At 35.5% G+C, this 18,811-nt stretch overlaps 1 protein-coding gene across 1 annotated transcript; it reads right to left on the minus strand.

Moving 5' to 3' along the window:
• Positions 1-9,879: 9,879 nt before the first annotated feature.
• On the minus strand, positions 9,880-11,267 carry LOC111693445. Its single transcript, XM_023458046.1, has 2 exons — positions 10,452-11,267; positions 9,880-10,376 (listed from the first exon to the last, which is right to left on the minus strand). The coding sequence occupies exons 1-2, from the start codon at positions 11,230-11,232 to the stop codon at positions 9,889-9,891; spliced, it is 1,269 nt and encodes a 422-aa protein (XP_023313814.1). The 5' UTR covers positions 11,233-11,267; the 3' UTR covers positions 9,880-9,888.
• Between the last annotated feature and the right edge of the window lie 7,544 nt (positions 11,268-18,811).

An 18,811-nucleotide genomic window follows, 5' to 3' on the forward strand; every position in this document is an offset into this window, starting at 1 on the left:
TTCATTTTAATCTTCAATACTCCTTTCAAACTTATTGAATAACTTTTCATACTTTTATGTTTATTAGGGAGATACAGATGCTATTAGCCGATCTCTGATATCCCTTAACATTATTTCTCGGTTTTGCATGCTATATTTTTTACACGCTCTCTAATGTATCAGTTGTGTGAGCATTACTAGTTCTGGGGGCACGGCTTTGTGTATATATATTCGTTTCACGATGACGATGTCAATTATTCCACGCTCGAGTTGCATCACGTTAAAAAACGCAAAAAAAACGTGCACTGTCACGCGAGAAGCCGCGAACAACTCTTTCGACGAACTAAATTGAGCATTGCACCGACAGCAAATCTATCAATTCCTTAATGAACGAACGTATCGTGCGTGTTTGCGACCGATCGAATGAATTAGGAAGTGCGATGAAATGTGCATTCTAGCTGAAAATCCATGCACGCAAGTCTTAAAGATTAAATTGTCTTAGCTCGAGCTTCGATGGTAGAAAATAATCCAAGATAGGCGCCTTGGCGTCACTCGGATATAATAAACGATTTGTCATGTACCAATTGGCTCTCGTGACTTGTTTCTATCATGAGTTTACAATTTCGAACGTGTATTATGTGTATATATGGTGCATTATTTCAAAAGCGTGATATGACATGTCTTGTTATTGTAGCTATTAGAAAACTTTGAAAAAATGAAAACTAAGACGGTAGAACCTTTCATTTTACCGAATTTTACCTTCCGCAACTATAAAATTTCTATAAAAAAAGACCACATCGATTTGCCAGCCGGATAAACACACCAAATGTCCCCTCCGTGACCTGTCCTGAACTCAGAATCGATTGTTTTCACTCATTAAAAATATTTTTACAAGTATCCAGCAATATTGTGATACATGGGCCTTATTCTATACATCCTAAAGAAAGTTTTTTTGTATGACTCGTCATCTTAAATAGTCTCAAAACAATTGTACATAAGTTACAAATGTGTCCTTAAATTATGTGAAATTTTACATCATTACAAATATAGTGCCAGTAAACGTGCTAGACAATAATTTTGACCTCTCTAACTATACGAGGGTCATCTTTCAGAACTAAAGTACTCGATTTTTACCCGTAGAATATTCAAATCTTAGTTGCAGCTTCACTATAACAATACTTGCACACGAAAATCGTACTAGTAAAATAAAGTGTCCCCTCCGTGATCGACGAGTTTTTGAGCTAGCACTTTTTATTTTTGAATCTGCTGGCGTAAAAACGTTCGTCTTTACAAACAATTTTTGTGCGTGATCGGAAAAAAAATTTTCAACTTTGTTGTCGTCGTGAAATTTGATGAAAGTGCGATTTGTCCCCTCCGTGAGTGTCCCCTCCGTGACAAATTTTCATGTTTGCAATAAGAAAATAAACGGATTAGATGATGGCCGGTAAAAAGTGAATATTCCATGAATAAACAAAGAATCAAGTGTCAGAAACTACGGGGGTCCGGAAAAATTAAACTCAAAATAGAAGAAAATAAGTTTTTCAATTTTTCCAATATTGCCCATTTTACCCACTCCAAATATCACACTTTTGAAATAATGCACCATATACGCAAATTTCAACTACTATTACAGCGTCGTACATAGCATATTCTTTATGAAAAATGTATATCCGCACGAATCGACGAGATAATTTTGTGATAATGATGTATTTCGAAATATTTACGCCTATCAAAATTAATATATGAAAATGCTTTTAACCCGCGACGAACAAAACTTTTAATCTATAAATGTCTGACCACACGAAGAGAATGAGAAATACGAGAAGGTCAATGTAAGAGGCTCGACTTTCAACTGACCAATAGCAGAACTGGCTCAATGATGTATGAAAAAAAAGAATGAGTACGCTCTAGATCTCATCTATACTATACAATAATTGTACTCTCTAGGTAACTTTTTGATTACAAATAATTTTTATTATCTTGAAAGCAAATTAACCCATTCAAGCACACAGTGACGAAATTCGTACGTTATCGATCGATGCGATTTTTTCCGATTTTTTGGACCTAAAAACTTCACACATACATACTTTTATGTAAAATAATAAGATAAATAGTTAAATTTATTGATTCTTGCGCATAACATAAAATTTTCATCGATTTAAATCCAGTTTAATTCAAAAATTAACTTGAACACGATTTTTTCTTATCCCTTTCTGCTAGTACCATGTCTCAATCAATTTGAGATAAATTATGAAAACTACCGTCTTATGTTTTTAAAGATGCTCTTTTCAATTGCGACGTTTAAAATTGTCCAGATTAACAATTTACCATGAAAAATAAAAAATTCGCCAAATGATAATAGAGCGAGGGTGGATTCCATCAGCGACTATCAAGACAGGCACGCGTTGAAAAAGAAAAAACGTTGGTTGCCATAAATTCGTGAAGAGGCGGCGTAAACTATAGTTCAAGCAGCTCAATTGGCTCGGTGAACTCGCAAAACCCACGTAGAAATAGGACATGGTCGGGCAAAATTTCACGAGAAAAAAGCTCGAGATGCAACTCGTTCAAATACGAGAGCAGCTAGCGGCAACTTATCGGCAGGTAATAGAGAGCGCGACATTGCCGCTACTCCGAGGAGCAATCGTCCAAAAAGGACACGTTCGAGAATCCAAGTCGAGAGAAGCGCGTGTCGAATCAATTGCCTCAGACGAAGACGATCGTGCTGCTGCGGCTACGTGGGAAAATTGATGAAACTGTTGCGAGACTCCCGAGGAAATACATGTATTTTTATAGGAACTAAATGTCATTTATTGAAATAATCAACGTGCAATTAATTACATCAGCTGTTGGTAATTAGTTGTAAATAAACTGTTGGAAACGACTAGCAGCCTTACCAACCAAGTTGTAGTTGCTCTCGCCACCACCTAAATGCGCCCGTACTTGTCTCACTCGAAATGATCACGCGCTGCCGCGAGTATGAATGGATCATAGCTGAGAAAAGCTATAAAACTATATGGGGATCGCGACTTCACCGATTTCGGAAAATAGGGCGTGCAAGACACGTGCCTAATCCTTGATCCATACATCGACCTCTTTATGTACGCAGCAAACGCCTAGGCGGGGTCAAAGTTAGGGGCTTACAAAACCTCCGGTAAAAGAGGATCGTTCGCTCTGTGTGTTTCGTCAATTTTGTAAAGCACGTATCGATTCATTATTCTCAAGCTTTGTAATTTCATTAATGATTTGATTTATATAGTAAATATTTATATACAAATTTTATTATTTTTATCCGATTTTATTTTTATTTTTGCGAGGATTACATTTTTAATTGAATATCGAGCAGTATTGAAAGCAGTTGCAATTAACGAATCGATTTTCACGCGTTAAAAGTGAAACGAGTATGTTTTTCACCGATCACATCTTCCAGTACGGTGGACCTCACAGACCGATCGTATGCGCAAGAGTGACGAAGATACAGTAGATTAACTCCGTCTTCGTCACAAAGAAAAAGCTCTCTCATTGCATTGGTGTTATTTTTTCTTGTTTTAATTGTGCGTGCTTCTCATATCCGAGAAGCTGTCATTGCCACCGTTTGGCCGTTCATCCTCTTTCCTCTCGTATCTATCGGTTTAAGTGTTGTACGGTGGGTGTATGCGCTTATCCGATCGCCGTTTGGAAATACTAAAAACATAAGTAATTAATTTAGAGATTTTCAAGTTCATTATTATAATAATTTATCTTTATTAATTTTTCGTGGTGACCACTGACTATGTTTATATCGTGTCAAAAATTTCACGTTTGTTTTTAGTTCAAATAGCTATAATGTTGTGCGAAAAATCCAAATTTTGAGCTCAGATACTGAAAGGGCATTAAATGTTACATTGAAATAGGTGAATGCGAAATGTTTGAGGAGCCTAAAACTACGGAACAAATCTCTTCGAAAGCTCACGAAAAATCAAGCCTTTTCGTCGTTAAAAGGCAGTGTTGTCCTCATTTTTTAAAAATTCAAATGATTTCATTTTACACACTCTTCGGCTATTTTAGACCACCGTTTATTTTTATTTATGTTTTCACTATACACAAAAATCCGTTTGCTTATCTGAGGTAACAATGAAAATACGAACTGCATGAATAATTTTTTTTATTCTTAAAATACTTGCAATCAAACAAGTTTATTAACTTATATCATTTTCTTATCATGTTTTGTAAAAATATATTTTTGAGAAGTTCGTACCTGGGTAATTCTTGAACTACGTGAACACGAATAAAAAAATGTAAGCTTATAAATAAACATGTCTGGAATTATACTCAATAGTTGCGTAAGTAAATTAATATAAAATATTATTCGAATAAAGAATCGAAAAATTTAAATTTAAATTCTGCAATAATAATGCACTTAGCAAAAAAATAAAATAGACCTTTTATAAATTTCAAAAAAGCTACATGTTTTATAAGTTTCTTTATCTTATAGCTTTTTTTATTGCAAACTCGTGTATAATTGAAAAAACCGCAATTTTTTTCTTTTTTTAGAGTTATCAGAAAAGCAAATTTATCGATTTTCAAAGTTAAATGTACACTAAAAATATAATTCCAATATTTTCTTTTTTCATTTAAATGAATGGTCTATTAGAAAAAATGAATCATTTATCACTAGTTTGGCTTGGGGGAGCGGATATATTTTGTCCATTGCAACATGGATTTGTCGATATTGGGAAATAAACGATATCGCACCGCTTCTCGGTTTACCAGCACTAAATTTTTCTAGCAAATACACTCAATCAGCAGTACAAAAATACATAGCAAACGTTCTGTTGAGGCTGCAATTCGAACCGTTAGCCGCCGATCTGTTCATGATGGATCGTTGTAAACTGAATCTGTCGTGTACAGACTGCGGAATGATTGCTGGGCACATGAAAGACAAAGACCTGTTTCGCTTGTGCGAGTGGCAACAGCCCCTGCCAATGGAATAAACGATTTTTTTAGTCGAGGGTTCTGATAAATATGAACTTTTATGTAAATAAGTACACTTGTATCAACCGTGCCATTTCACGGCGCTGCCGCCAGAAACTTCTCTCGGTGTGCGTTTTTTCAATTAAATGTGAATCATAGAAAACTCCCTGTAAATTCGTTTTAATTATATTTCTTCAAGTCTAGCGAAGGGAGAAATTAAAACATGCAAAAATATGGCAATACGTTTTAAACGGTCAAATCTCATTTCGTCATATGCGAATCTTGTCTCAACTGGTCTCGAGTATCGAGCGGACGGCTTTAGGCAGTTACGCGCCGCACATCGAGTCGCTCGCAGTTCAGTACACGTTACGACGCCGCAGCGTCGACAACGATGGAAGATTGCGTTGACTACAACCAGTGCGATTCGTAGCTAAAAAAGTGAATATCTTTAATCGCTTACAGTTGTGTTGTTTGTGTGAAGTGTGAGTGCCCGAATAACTATGACCGACAACCAATTCGAGGTTAATTCCAGCGATGGCCCAGGCCCGGACGATTTAGGTTCGAAAGATGCGGATCGCCTTAACAAAGACGAATTGGAAAAATTGAAAAGTTTACCCAAAAAATTCAAGTGGGAGACCGTGAACGAGCGGCATGAATTTTTTCGTCAACTGGACCCTGTAATCAGTAATTGGAAGGGCCAACTTCCCAATCTACGAGACATTTTTGGGAAAGAAGAAATCGATTGTCTCCTAATGCAGTCGACGATCGACATAGATGAAGATGAAGATACTCCAGGACAACGATTCATTGAATTCGTTGTTCGTAGCGGCTACAAGGACGAGCCCGACCTCGACGAATACGGCAAGCCAATTTTGCGTCGCACCACTGCTGTGCATTGGGCAGCCAGAAATAATCATTACTTCGAAGTCATCGAGAATCTATTCAAAATTTACCACAGATTTGATACGAACTACGTCGACGAGCTCGGCTGCACGCATTTTCACGTAGCGTGCGCGTGCGGTTGTGACGACGTCGTGGAGAAATTTCTCGAGCTCGGCCAGGATCCCAATTTCATCTCTCAAGAATCCGACTGGTGCTCGATCGATTTGCTGGATTCGATGGGGAAATTGATAGAAGTGTTATGGAATTGTGCCGCAAAGAAAGTATACAGTGAATTAGATAGTATACTAATCAAATCGCAAGCGAGCTCAGATGATTCGTCGCTGTATTTAGCTGCAGAATTGCTGGCCCTGATATACTCAAAAAGCGACGACGATGAGTTAGCGAGGATGTTATTCAAATGCAGCGGTGGCGAATTAGACACGAACTCAGTCGACTGGATTTGTGAATTGGTGCGCATCTTACGCAAGAACAACGACGACGAAGACATCGCGAGGAAGATATTCAAAATCAGCGGCGGCATTCGGCAGCCGGTTTGGGTCCGGGAAAATTCACGTAGCACACCATTAAACCTCGCTTTAAAGATGGGCCACAAAGGGACTGTCGAATTACTGTTGAGAAGAAACGCCGGTCCGAATATAGCTGACAAGAACGGATTGACTCCTTTGCACACAATTTGCCAAAGAAACGACGACGAAGATGACGACTTGTTGAAGCTATTCCTCGAGATCAACGACGAATTAAATCAGCTGGTGGATGTCGACGTCAAGGACAAGAAGGGAAACACACCATTGCACTTGGCTCTAGCCAAAAGACGCAAATATAAAGACTTGATCGAAGTGCTGCTGAGAAGAGGCGCCGATCCCAATTGCGTCAACGAGGAAAGATTTTCAGCTCTGCACACAATTAGTCAAACAAGGTATATGAATGACAACTACGTGGAGGTATTCTTCAGAATCAACGACGAAATCCAGCAGACCGTGCAAGTCGATGTTAAAGACAAGTTGGGCCATACACCATTGCAATTAGCCGTGGCGAGTCTCTTGCCAGATACGGTCGATGTTCTCTTGGATCGTGGGGCGGATCTGTCCAGCTTCGTTTTTCTCACCGAGGAAGACTTCGACGGGTTAATGGGCTCGATAAAGGACGTGGATGAACATGAACGGTTTGAGGTCAAATTAAAATTCGCTTCGGACGCCGTTTCAATCGTCGAGAGACTCGAGCAAAAAGGATACGAGCTGGGCCGTAGCGACGCCCTGCTGATCATGAAGTGGTTCACTGCGTACGAATTATTCGCCAAGTCGACGGATCTTGACAAATGTTGGTGTGACGACGAGGAATTTGGGAGCAAGTCAAAAGAGATAATGATAAAACCAGATCTGTCTCTTCACGAGCTGGTTCAGTTACGAACTAAAGAGGCAGCAAAATTACTCAAACGCGAGAACTGGGACGAGTTAGCGCGTTCGGAGAAATTGTCGGATCTTCCCGTACGGCCTAGTGCGACTTGTGCAGTCTATCTGTGCGAAATAATGTCGAGAAGATTTTTCCGTCGATGGTCGCTGGATTCTCTGTTGGAGCTAATACGTTATGAACTGCCCATTCTCTGCTGTGAAAAGATCATCGAGCAGCTGATGAACGAAGACTTACATCGCATTTGCTTGGCTGCTGCACAACAAAGCCAGTGATGACTCGTTCATTTTTTCGTAAAATTACTTTGAATAATACAAAATTTTAATCGTTGGAAAAACTGCGGCAAGACACGCTCATTATACGTTACGTAAAATTAAATTTTTTTATTCACAACCTTATGTACTGACTCATGTGTTCAATATTATTATAATAAACAAATGAATAAAAATAAGTTTCAGTTCTATCATTAAAAATCCTACGGTCGACTAAGTAATAACATTAGCGTATTATGTCGATGAGAGAAATTGTTACTAAATACATCCTCTTCAAGAACCCATTGGAAATGAAAATTCTGAAAATTTCAGTTCATTAGATCCCTCCTTCGTGGACTTTACAAAGGCTCAAAATTTTATTCCATTTTATTTATATTCTGGGTTAAACACGGAAAAAATATAAGGAATAATAATTTTTCAAAATAAAATTTGAGGAGTAATCAAAATTATCATCAATCAAATCTCAAATATATAGCATAAGGGTTCAAAAAAGGATTTGTTCCACTTCGAATAGACCAAAATCGACTCATGTTCTATCGAACATGTTGAAGCAGAGACCGGGCCGAGACGTGCTCGACGCTAAGAACGAGAGCGGACAGACGCCCCTGGACCTGGCCCGGGAGAAGCCGGAGTTGGCGATCGTTTACCGCCCAATAATGAGTACGAGTCGAGTTGGGGATGTAGTTATGTGTTTTAGGTGTCGCAGTGATAGTCGGGTGTGTTTTTAAAAGAGATAATTGTACAGTTATTGAATGTATGTATACTACCTGTAGCATGTGTAAAAAGTAAAATATTTCATTATTTTCGACGATAAAATAGTGTCTGCTGATGTCTTATCGATGAATTCATGTAAAAAATGGAGGTTATGCCCTGCATCTCCGATTTCATAATAGGCACTCTCTTATAATAATATTAAAGATAAATTAGTGATCGACGACGCGTCAATTTTGAAATCGCTTTTCGAGCAGAATTGTGTGTGTCCGCGTAACAATAACAATAACATTAATCCGTTGATCGTTACGTGTATCTTTCATGTATTAAGAGGTTAAAATTTGGCGATCTCGAATATTTCATTTAAATTAATGTATTATGAATTATACTATAAATTAAAAAAAATCTTCTAAATTTGCTTAGAAAACCGCTGCTAATTTATTGGCAGCTCTTAGACAGCTCTTTCCCATAAAACTAGCATTGACTTTTTGGATAAATTTGAAAAAAAATTCTTAATGCATAATGAAAACCATAATACACTAATTTGAATTCAATTTTCGAAGACATACAACATTTCTTTCTTTTCTAGATAAGCTTAGCTCGTCCACGAGAATAGTTCGTAATAAAAATTGTACCATCCGAACATGAACGTTTGAAAAAGAAATAATTCGTTTGGACGGCAACTGTCGATTGTTGACAGCCGTTACTAAAGGCGTCTTGTTCTTCGCGATGTAGCATAAAATCTTTTTTTTCCAAATCAGCGAAAAAAATTTATTATCGACCAATTTTGCGATTTTTTATTGATTTCTATTATCAAAACACCGTCGAAAAAAAGTAACTTAATGTATGATTAATTTTGAACCTAAATTCGAAAAAAAAATTTAACTTCATATTCCTCACCTTTACGATTTCAAATTTTCATGTTTTATCGTTTTTAAGGTAAACAACACTGATTAAAATATGTTAACAAGAACTTTCTTTATAATGGTTTAAACGCTAGTGTTCCGCAAATTAGCACCATTGTAAAATTTATACATTTTTCTTTGATTTAGTGTATATTACATACATTTTATGTGCCGCTAAGTATTTTTAATTTGATTTGCGTAAATATCCACTTTATCGTGAACATACAACAAAACTAGTATTATTGAAGTAACGAAATTGCAATTAAAATTATGCATTTTCCTAAAGTAATATATTAGCATCCTTTATCTGAGCGCCTTCAGCAGGCAGCTATTGATAAATTTACCTTATATCGCTGTGCTGTTTCGACAGCTTGAATCGGCTTGACAGCGTGAATCGTAAATTTGTCTAAAATACTATTTAGAAAAATTTATTAAAAAAAATTTCTCGTTTTTGTTTACGAAAATTATATTTTTTCAGGGAAAACTAATCTTTTTTGGGGTTATTTTGAATTTCGTTTACCAATTTTAAAAATTCGTACGCAAAAGTACATTTGAAATTAAGTACATGATTATTGCCAGTTAATAAGATTTTTTGGAATTTATTCCAGGAGGTGATCAAGTAAATTTAGTAAAAGTAGAGAATTTTTTTAACTTATTTTTTTTATTTTTAATTCAACAATACAATAGTCAATAGAACAATCGAATTATATAAGAATTGCTAACAAATGAAAGGATTGTTTTCCAGCTTTTATCTCTCATTTCTAAATATCTGTGAAATCATTCGGTGCGAAGCACTTCGATTGGAACTTCGTAACAAATCGATCTTCAAATTCAACTTTCTGTTCGCATTCGAAGCTCACGCAATAATTGCCTTGACCATCTTTGAAAATTTTTTCATACATCTCCGATCGTCTTTCGCACCCCATATTAGTATTCACATACTGTTTAGCTTTCCCATCCAAACCGATTTTAACGAGTTTCTTGCCAGATGGGGTGACGTGTTTATCGTCGATATCGAACGGAGTGAAAATCAAAAATCCTTCGCCCCTCGGCAAATTGTACATGGAGTGTAGTGTGTACGGTTCGGCGATCAAACTGGTGGCAAACCAGTTGATCTCTTCGTCGTCGGGCTTGAACTGGGTGCATTTCAGGGTTGTGTAGTTTTTGGTGCATACTCCGATCAATCCATTGTCCAAGGACAATTTCGAGAAATTCGGAGTTATATAATGAGTTAAATTTCGTCTTTGACCTGGAAGAGTGTAAAATGTCTCATTAGTATTGATTTAAATCACTGAAAGTCACAACTAGTATCTTCGTTAATTACCATTTGGCTGAATAAGAGCCATTGTCACTCCTACATCGTTACTGATCTCGTGAGCAATTTCCATGAACAAATAGCCCTTGTCCTCTGACAATGGAAACATAAGCATCCCTGTCCCTTCTTTTACCGGAAAATCAAGTGGATAAGTGAGCCGCGAATTATCAACCTTCGAAACGATTCCTTCAGTATTGATCGAATATTTATCAATGCTCATTGAGTTGAAGAAAAAGACATCTAAATCATCTGTTTCTTCGAGGTATATGCCGTTGCTTAACTCATTATGACTGTATGAAGTAGCATAATATGGAATGATATTTTTCAAATCCAAACCCCTCGGAAGACTGGCAGTTTTCACATTACAATTGGAAAAATTGACGATACTGAATCTCAAGTCATACTCGTATTCCCAATGGTCGTTGTCAGTTAGTTCCATCCAAGAAAGGATCGCTCGATCCTCGCCCATTCGAGCGATATTAACGTAAAACGTATCGATCGAGCCACCGGACTGAGGGTGCAGCTTGACGTTGCACCTATCCTCCTTTGGACTGGTTCCCGAGAAATCATTCTGCAATCGATTCACAATACATTCCTTCGGTTCGGCGTCCCTTTGGAAGTTCCATTCGCACAAGCTGTAATAGACAAAAGTGGAATTTTCCGAGGACCACTCTGAAAACGTTGGATTGTAGGTTTCAGTGTCGACTTCGAACGATAAACTTCTGTAGGCGTTGGCAGTCGAAACTGAACCGAGTAAGGCGACCACCCAAAACATCGCGAATTTCGACATCGTAATTGTTAAATAATCTGTGCGCTGCTCTTGGCTTGTCGCTAGATAAAACGATACTGAGCTTCTAATCTTATTCGTCTTGTATTTATATTCGTAGCGACGTAAATAAAAACCGCGTGTTCGATTATACAAAAGTGATTCACTAACGGAATAATTATCGTACTTGATAGTTGATCTTTATTATCAAACCAATTTTTCCCATTCAACTTTTTTAAGTGACGACCCATTTTTATTGCAAATCGACTTTTATCAATTTTTGTGTCTGGTAAATTCTGATTACATATTTGTAAAGAAAACAGAATTAGTGACTGATGCCTGCATATGTGCGTGTGCGTGTGTGTGTATATGTGTATGAGATTGACAGTAAGAATGACAATTATTTTTTGGACGGAAAAGTGATTCTTACCCTGAAAAAATGAGCTGTGTAAAATTTGGGGGCTGACAAATCATTTTAACCCGTGCCTCCACGAGACTTTATGATCGCAATTTTAATCGATTTTTTTCAAATCCCTATAGATTTGAGGGGTTCTAAACTCTAAATAACCCACTATTTTAAAGGGAGGCTATCATGAGACTCGATCAAAAAATCGATTTTTTTTTGCTTGCTTAGTTAGCAAATGTCTCGTAGAATACACCCTCGAACCCCTCTTTACGAAAATCGATTTGGTAAAAAAGTTATAGGCAAAAAACCGAAGCTGTTTTTTATGAGGGAACGATGTATGTAGTTATGTACATTCACTTTCTAAGATATTTTTATAAATTGAATAAATTGTCTAGAGGTTAAACCTATAAAATTTTAAATATTTTCATTATTATTATTTTTTGGAGCCCTTAAAAGAGCCAAAAAAGACAAAAAAAATTTCTGAAGTCCGCCATTTTGTCATTTTTTAATTTGAATTGAGATTTTGAATGATAAGTAGACAAGCTTGAATTCCAGATAGAAAACTCCAGCATTCATCGATTATTTTATGAATTACATTGCGAGAAAGAAATTATAGTTTTTTCTCAGGTTTTGAGTTTGAATAATTGTTTTGTTAGCTCTTATCAATAAAATAGGAACAATAATTTTTTGTCAAAAACAAGACGTTTTCTTACGTATTTTTATGTGTAGAATCGAATTCCGCAGTCATTTTTAACGTAGGTGGACGATTTCATTTAAAAATGCACTTTTTTGATATCTTTATGCTGCGTATAGAACAATAAATCAGCTTGTAAATGTTTAAAAATGACCAGAAAAAATTTAAAAAATTTTTTTACACTGCTCAAATTAAGGATTTTTCGCGAAGATTCCAACAGTATATATTCTAACATTATGTGATTCTAATAGTATGTGATTTAAGATTATTTTCATACAAAAATTTTATCACGAAAAACGACATTATAAAAGATTAAAAAATCGAAAAGCATATTCGTTTCTTCAAAAAATAGCTGAGTATAATCACTATTTTTGTACTATTTTTTAGCTTAAAATTCAATAATTCTGTGCTAACTGCATTCATTGAAAAATAAGTTTTTCTGATTGTTGAATCTTTCGAACAAAATTTCGATGAAATTTTTTGTTGCGATAATTTTGTTGAGTAGTGTATGAAAGTTTTGTCTGTCTTGATGCATAAAGAAACATAACATTATATGCTTTTTAGTCTTTAAAGCAGATTTCACATCAATTACATATTATGCACATGGGTTTTCTCAAAATTTAAAAGCAGTGTTGCAATCATTAGAATCGGTAATTTTCATTGCTAACACATGTATACATGAAAAATGAAGAATTCCAGCTTATTCATTTGATTCTTTTCTATTCATTTGATCATCATCGAAATCGAAAGACCTATTTTTAGGTGGAAACATTTGATAAAGTGCAAATTTGACACTGAATTTTATTTTTTCCTGTAAAACCTATGACGACATTACAAACGTCTACTCATATTTTTTGTCGAGTTGACAGAGAATCGACCATATATACATTTCTTACTTTTATCTTTTGTTCTCTGTTTATCACAGACGTTCGTTACCGTTGTCTACGTCAATTGTATCATAAAGTAAGATTATGCCTGTAATTAAACAAATTCCAATTGGATTTGGTTATATAGTTAAATTTTACTTCCTCATGGAGAAATCTCTGACGTACTTTAAACCAGACGTCGTTGAAAAATTTGGGTTAAAGTTTTGTAAACTAGATCGAATTCCCAACAAATCTTTGTGTGTATGAGTGTGCGTGCATGTATGTACGCGACAAAATCTCGAGAACGGACGGTGAATCGTGTTGAATTAAATTGTATTTATTGTTGATTGTACCAACTATGCAGTTGGTAAAGCTAATGTAGTAATGTTCGTCGGAAAAAATTTTTTTTATGATTTTTATTTTTATATTTTTTATTAGAAATGTTGAAAAAAATTATTTTATCGATTTTCACTGTATAAATGAAATATTTTCAGATTTTTTCCGTAGTTATAAAAACAGAGCAATCAATCTGTAATTCGAGACAACAAACGTGAAGATTCGTCAAATATTATGAATGTTACAGACTCAAATTGAAAAGTTGTATTTTTGTTTTGTCATATAGAGTTACATAAGGATGAGAGAACATAAGGTATGTATTATCATCTTCAATTGAAGATTTATTATTTACTCATCAATAACAAAACTTTAGTTAGTTTATATCAGTGGTTATACCCAAGAAAATCATATTTCTATGATGAAGCTCTTTACCTATGAATTGGCAGCGTATTTTCAGATTATTAAAATAATCGGGCCATTACAAGTATAGCTATAAGTAAAAAGTGTGACAAATCTTCTTCGCACCGTCGCACACGCCCACTCACACTGGAAGACGAGATACATGTATAGAGAAAAAAAGAAAGAGAGTAGCGAAAGAGAGAGAGAGAGAGAGAGAGAGAGAGAGAGAGAGAGAGAGAGAGAGACATCACGCGATGGCAACGCTGACAAGTAGTGAAGTTTTCATAGTGGCAAAGAATTGCAGTCGAACACTTTGATCCCTCACACTATCCCTGGTTTCGAATGGTCAAATTGGGAAATAAGTTTACCGCTTGCAAATCTTTAAATAACCCGACGAAGTAATGCTATGTAAATGTGACGTATGAGTATACGAGTTTTTTCTTATCTTTTAACTTTTTTCCTTGTTTCCTGCAATTTTTGTTGTTCTCACCGATTTAAACACGGGTCAAACCCATAAATTTCGTGTGTCATTACCTTGATCATGGAGTCCACGGCTAGGCAACAGCACTAGGGAAGTGACGTAGAAATTGCTTAAGGGGACATTCCCATTGAAAATGAAAAAAAAATCGATACATTTTTTTTACGTTAAAACGTTCTTTGACATCATAAAAATATCCTGTTAAAATTTTAGAACGAAATTCATAAAGGAAAAAAAGTTATGCCCGATTTCACGAAGTGTCTAGCATGCTCGATATGTACAGAACAAAACTTCAGACGAGTTTGTTTTTCTTATAACTACATTTTTTCAGCTCTTAGCAGCGATTGAGAAAAAACTATTGGTCCGATCTTTACGTTTAACGTCTCGTTTTAATCGTTACAACTTTTTTTAGAAGACAAACCCCTAAAAAGTTGAAAAAACCATTCCCAATTCTTTTTATAGGGGTGAATTCACCCCCATAACCACCGAAAAGAGCATTTTTTAAGGAAAAATTCGTGCAAAAATCGTAAAAATTGAAAATATCAATTTTTTAGAGGTTTGTCTTCTAGAGAAAGTTGTAATGATTAAAACTAGACGTTAAACGTAAAGATCGGACCAGTAGTTTTTTCTCAATCGCTGCTAAGAGCCGAAACACGGATTTCAGCAAATTCCGTCTACAGCCAACAAAATGGGTCTTGAGTCCCATAAAAAAAATTTTTTTGTAGTTTAATATGTAAGAAACAATACCCAAAAAGTTCTAATGAATAAAAATGATAGTTCTCAAAAAAAAAAAATTTAAAAAGTGATTTTTTTTACAATTTGCAATAGAAATGTCCCCTTAAGTACGGCTTTGCTTTCCAAGCCATACTTCAAACTCACGTATACATGTGTGTGTGTGTGTGTGTGTGTGTGTGTGTGTGTGTGTGTGTGCGCGCGTGAGCGATCGTACGTTAAGAAAGAAGTATATATGAAGAGATAATTTCAAATTTAAGTATCTAAATTTAACGTGACCGATTAGATTACTGATTTGATGAATGTAATAAGAGTTCGTTCAACACACTCGGCGATTAATTGTGAATTCATTTATTCGAGAAACGTCAATTTTCACTCTGATAAATTTCGCTCGTTTATTTTCGCAAACGTGGTCCATTTTCAAATATGTAATAGTCGTAATTCTTTTTTCGATGAAACTCGCGAGAGTGAGACTATTCGAAGATCTTTTTTTGTTAATACCGGTAGTGTATTGCATCTATTTGAATTTCAGATCTAATTCCCTTGAAGTCGTGTTAAAATTTGTTGTTGATAGTTCTCACCCTTGTAAGCTCATAATTTGGCTTACAATGAAAGAAAATCACTGTTCGATCTCGATAAGTTCACTCTAGATTGCGACACTACGGATCAACGACTTTGTTTATTTACGGAACAGCGGATGCCCTACCACTGCCATCAGCTGATTGTATCCCTACTGTGACAGATCAGCTGATGGTTACCGGAGAAGGAAGATTTTTGCCCGAGTTTTGCGCTATAAAAGAGCCAGCACGGACGATCGGAGAATCGAAGATCGGCTCACTTGTGATATAATAGTGTTTCGTAATAGATTTTGTAAACAGTGTACATAGTTTTATTGTTAAATAAATTGTTATTGTTGAGTTAAACAAAACTCTTCGTGTTATAAATTACACCACTTTCTCCTCTTTTCAGGACGCGAAGTCGAGTCTGCATTGTAACGTAAATTTAGCTTGATCTAGTAAAAATAATCTTTTCTTATTTTTTTTGTTGAAATAACATGGGAAATTTAAAATAAAATGTAAATAAGAGTTTTAAGCTACTTAAAAGCGCCAAACCTTGGGTTTAGCCACAGTTTTCACTTTCTGGTAGACCTATTATGAGTAGACAATACTTATGAGAACCCTCCGAACGGAATTTTGATTTTGTACGCACGATATACTCAAAAAATCGAGAAAAACAGCATATTAGCGTTGTTTTTTGATATTTTACAACAAAAATAAGCGTAAACGATCATCTTAGATATGTTAACATCAAAGTTGAGATCAAAACCTTTGATTTGATAGTAATAAAATTCTAATAATAAAATTTCAAGTAAATTTTAAACATATAAAGTATTTTTTTCAAAAATAAGCTTTTTACTTTTATCATCTGTGCTATAACTTAATAATCTCAATTTCGCGCTCACCGTGGGTTTTTTCGAACATTCTCGGGAAAGTTTCATTTTCATGCGCGTTGGTGCTTACTTGGCGGTTTATGAGACGAGCATCGATCACGCCATGTGCTTGATGTCATACAGTTTCACGCCGGACGTTTAGAGTGAAAGGTCAAAAAAAGTAATATTTTAAAGTTCAAGCAGTTTTTGTGAGTAAAATGGCCATGTCCTTGAACCCATCCGGCAAAAGTTTCCATGAAGAAAACGACACACAATTAGAAAAACTACAAAGATTAAAGTGTATGTCCGGCAAAGTCAACAACTTTCATTGTCAACTTTATTCTTTAATAAAGAATTGGAAGGGCCAACTTCCATATATCCTAGTCATTTTCTCTAAAGAAGCAATTGATGGGCTTCTCTTGGATTCCATTCGTTATTCTGGAGTCGAAAATGATAAACAAGGAGATTTGCTTAGAAAATCGCTGCTAATTTATTGGCAGCTCTTAGACAGCTCTTTCCCATTAAACTAGCATTGACTTTTTAGATAAATTTAAAAAATTCTTAATGCATAATGAAAGCAATAGGGCACTAATTTGAATTCAATTTTCAAAGACAAACAACATTTATTTTTGTTTCTACATAAGCTCATGCTCGTCCACGAGTAGAGTTGTAACAGCGCTAACCATCATTACAGGCTCGAAATGGCTTATGCGCTTTTACTTTGACTCGTAGGGGACAGAAATTTTATTTATCTCGTCTATTCGACAGCAGATAAATTTAAGAGTTGGTGGATTTATGAATTATCTCCATCAACGGCGATTTAATTCATCTAGTCAGGTGAATCGCTCGAAACCATCATCGACGTTGGTAGATAAACTTAAGGATTTATTGTGGATTTAGCTTGTGGATTTATTCAAAAATTTAATCAACGGCAAATTGATCTACCGATTGTGCTGAATTTCGCGAATTCCTAATGAAAATTGTACTATCCGAACATAAACGGGTGAAAACAAAGTAATTCGTTCGGACGGCAAGTAGTCAACTGTTGGTAGCCGTTGCGAAGGACGTCTTGTTCTTCGCACTGTAGCATAAAATCTTTTTTTCTGCAATCCATATCAGTGCACCATTGTAAAGTTCATATTTTTTTCTTTGATTTAGTGTATTTTACATACATTTTATGTGCCACTAATTATTTTTAATTTGATTCGCAAAAGTGTCCGCTGTATCGTGAACATACAATACAACCAGTATAATTGATGTAAAGAAATTTCAATTACAATTTTGCATTTGACTAAAGTAATATATTAGCATCTTTTATCTAAGTACCTTCAGCAGTCAGCTATTGGTAAATTTATCTCATAATATATATAGCGCTGTGTTTTTTGTGTAAGCTTTCAGTTCATACTACTTTACAAAATTTAAAAAAAACCGCATGAATCGTAAATTTTTCTAAATTCCTATTTAGGAAAACTTGTTAGACAAAATTTCTTATTTTTGTATACAAAAATTAGATTTTTTTAGGGAAAACTAATATTATTTAGGGTTATTTTGAATTTCGTTTACCAATTTTAAAAATTTGCATGCAAAAGTGAATTTGAAATCAATTACATGATTATTGCCATTTACTTTGACATGCATTTTTTGGAATTTATTCCAGGAGACGATCAAGTAAATTTAGTAAAAGTAAAGGATTTTTTTTTATTTTTTTTTATTTTTAATTAAGCAATATAATAATCAATAACAATCGAATCATAAAAGAATTGCTAACAAATAAAAGGTTTGTTTTCCAGCTTTTATCTCTCATTTCTCAATATCTGTGAAATCATTCGGTCCGAAGCACTTCGATTGGAACTTCGTAATAGACCGATCTTCAAATGCAACTTTCTGTTCGCATTCGAAGCTCACGCAATAATTGCCTTGACCATCTTTGAAAATTTTTTCATACATCTCCGGTTGTCTTTGGCACCCCATACCAGTATTCACATACTGTTTAGCTTTCCCATCCAGACCGATTTTAACGAGTTTCTTGCCAGACGGGGTGACGTGTTTATCGTCGATATCGAACGGAGAGAAAATCAAAAATCCTTCGCCCCTCGGCAAATTGTACATGGAGTGTAGTGTGTACGGTTCGGCGATCAAATTGGTTGAAAACCAGTTGATCTCTATGTCGTCGGGCCCGAACTGGGTGCATTTCAGGGTTGTGTAGTTTTTGGTGCATACTCCGATCAATCCATTGTCCAAGGAGAACTTTGAGAAATCCGGA

Source organism: Trichogramma pretiosum, unplaced genomic scaffold (assembly GCF_000599845.2).
Source record: "Trichogramma pretiosum strain Unisexual culture from Peru unplaced genomic scaffold, Tpre_2.0 scaffold90, whole genome shotgun sequence".
Classification (NCBI taxonomy): domain Eukaryota; kingdom Metazoa; phylum Arthropoda; class Insecta; order Hymenoptera; family Trichogrammatidae; genus Trichogramma; species Trichogramma pretiosum.

Bases quoted from the DNA above. Each gene is read 5' to 3' on its own strand.
- LOC111693445 (XM_023458046.1), bottom strand. From the start codon at position 11,232: ATGTCGAAATTCGCGATGTTTTGGGTGGTCGCCTTACTCGGTTCAGTT. The intron at 10,377-10,451 runs GTAATTAACGAA...ACACTCTTCCAG, and splicing joins GGCTCTTATTCAGCCAAATG to GTCAAAGACGAAATTTAACT.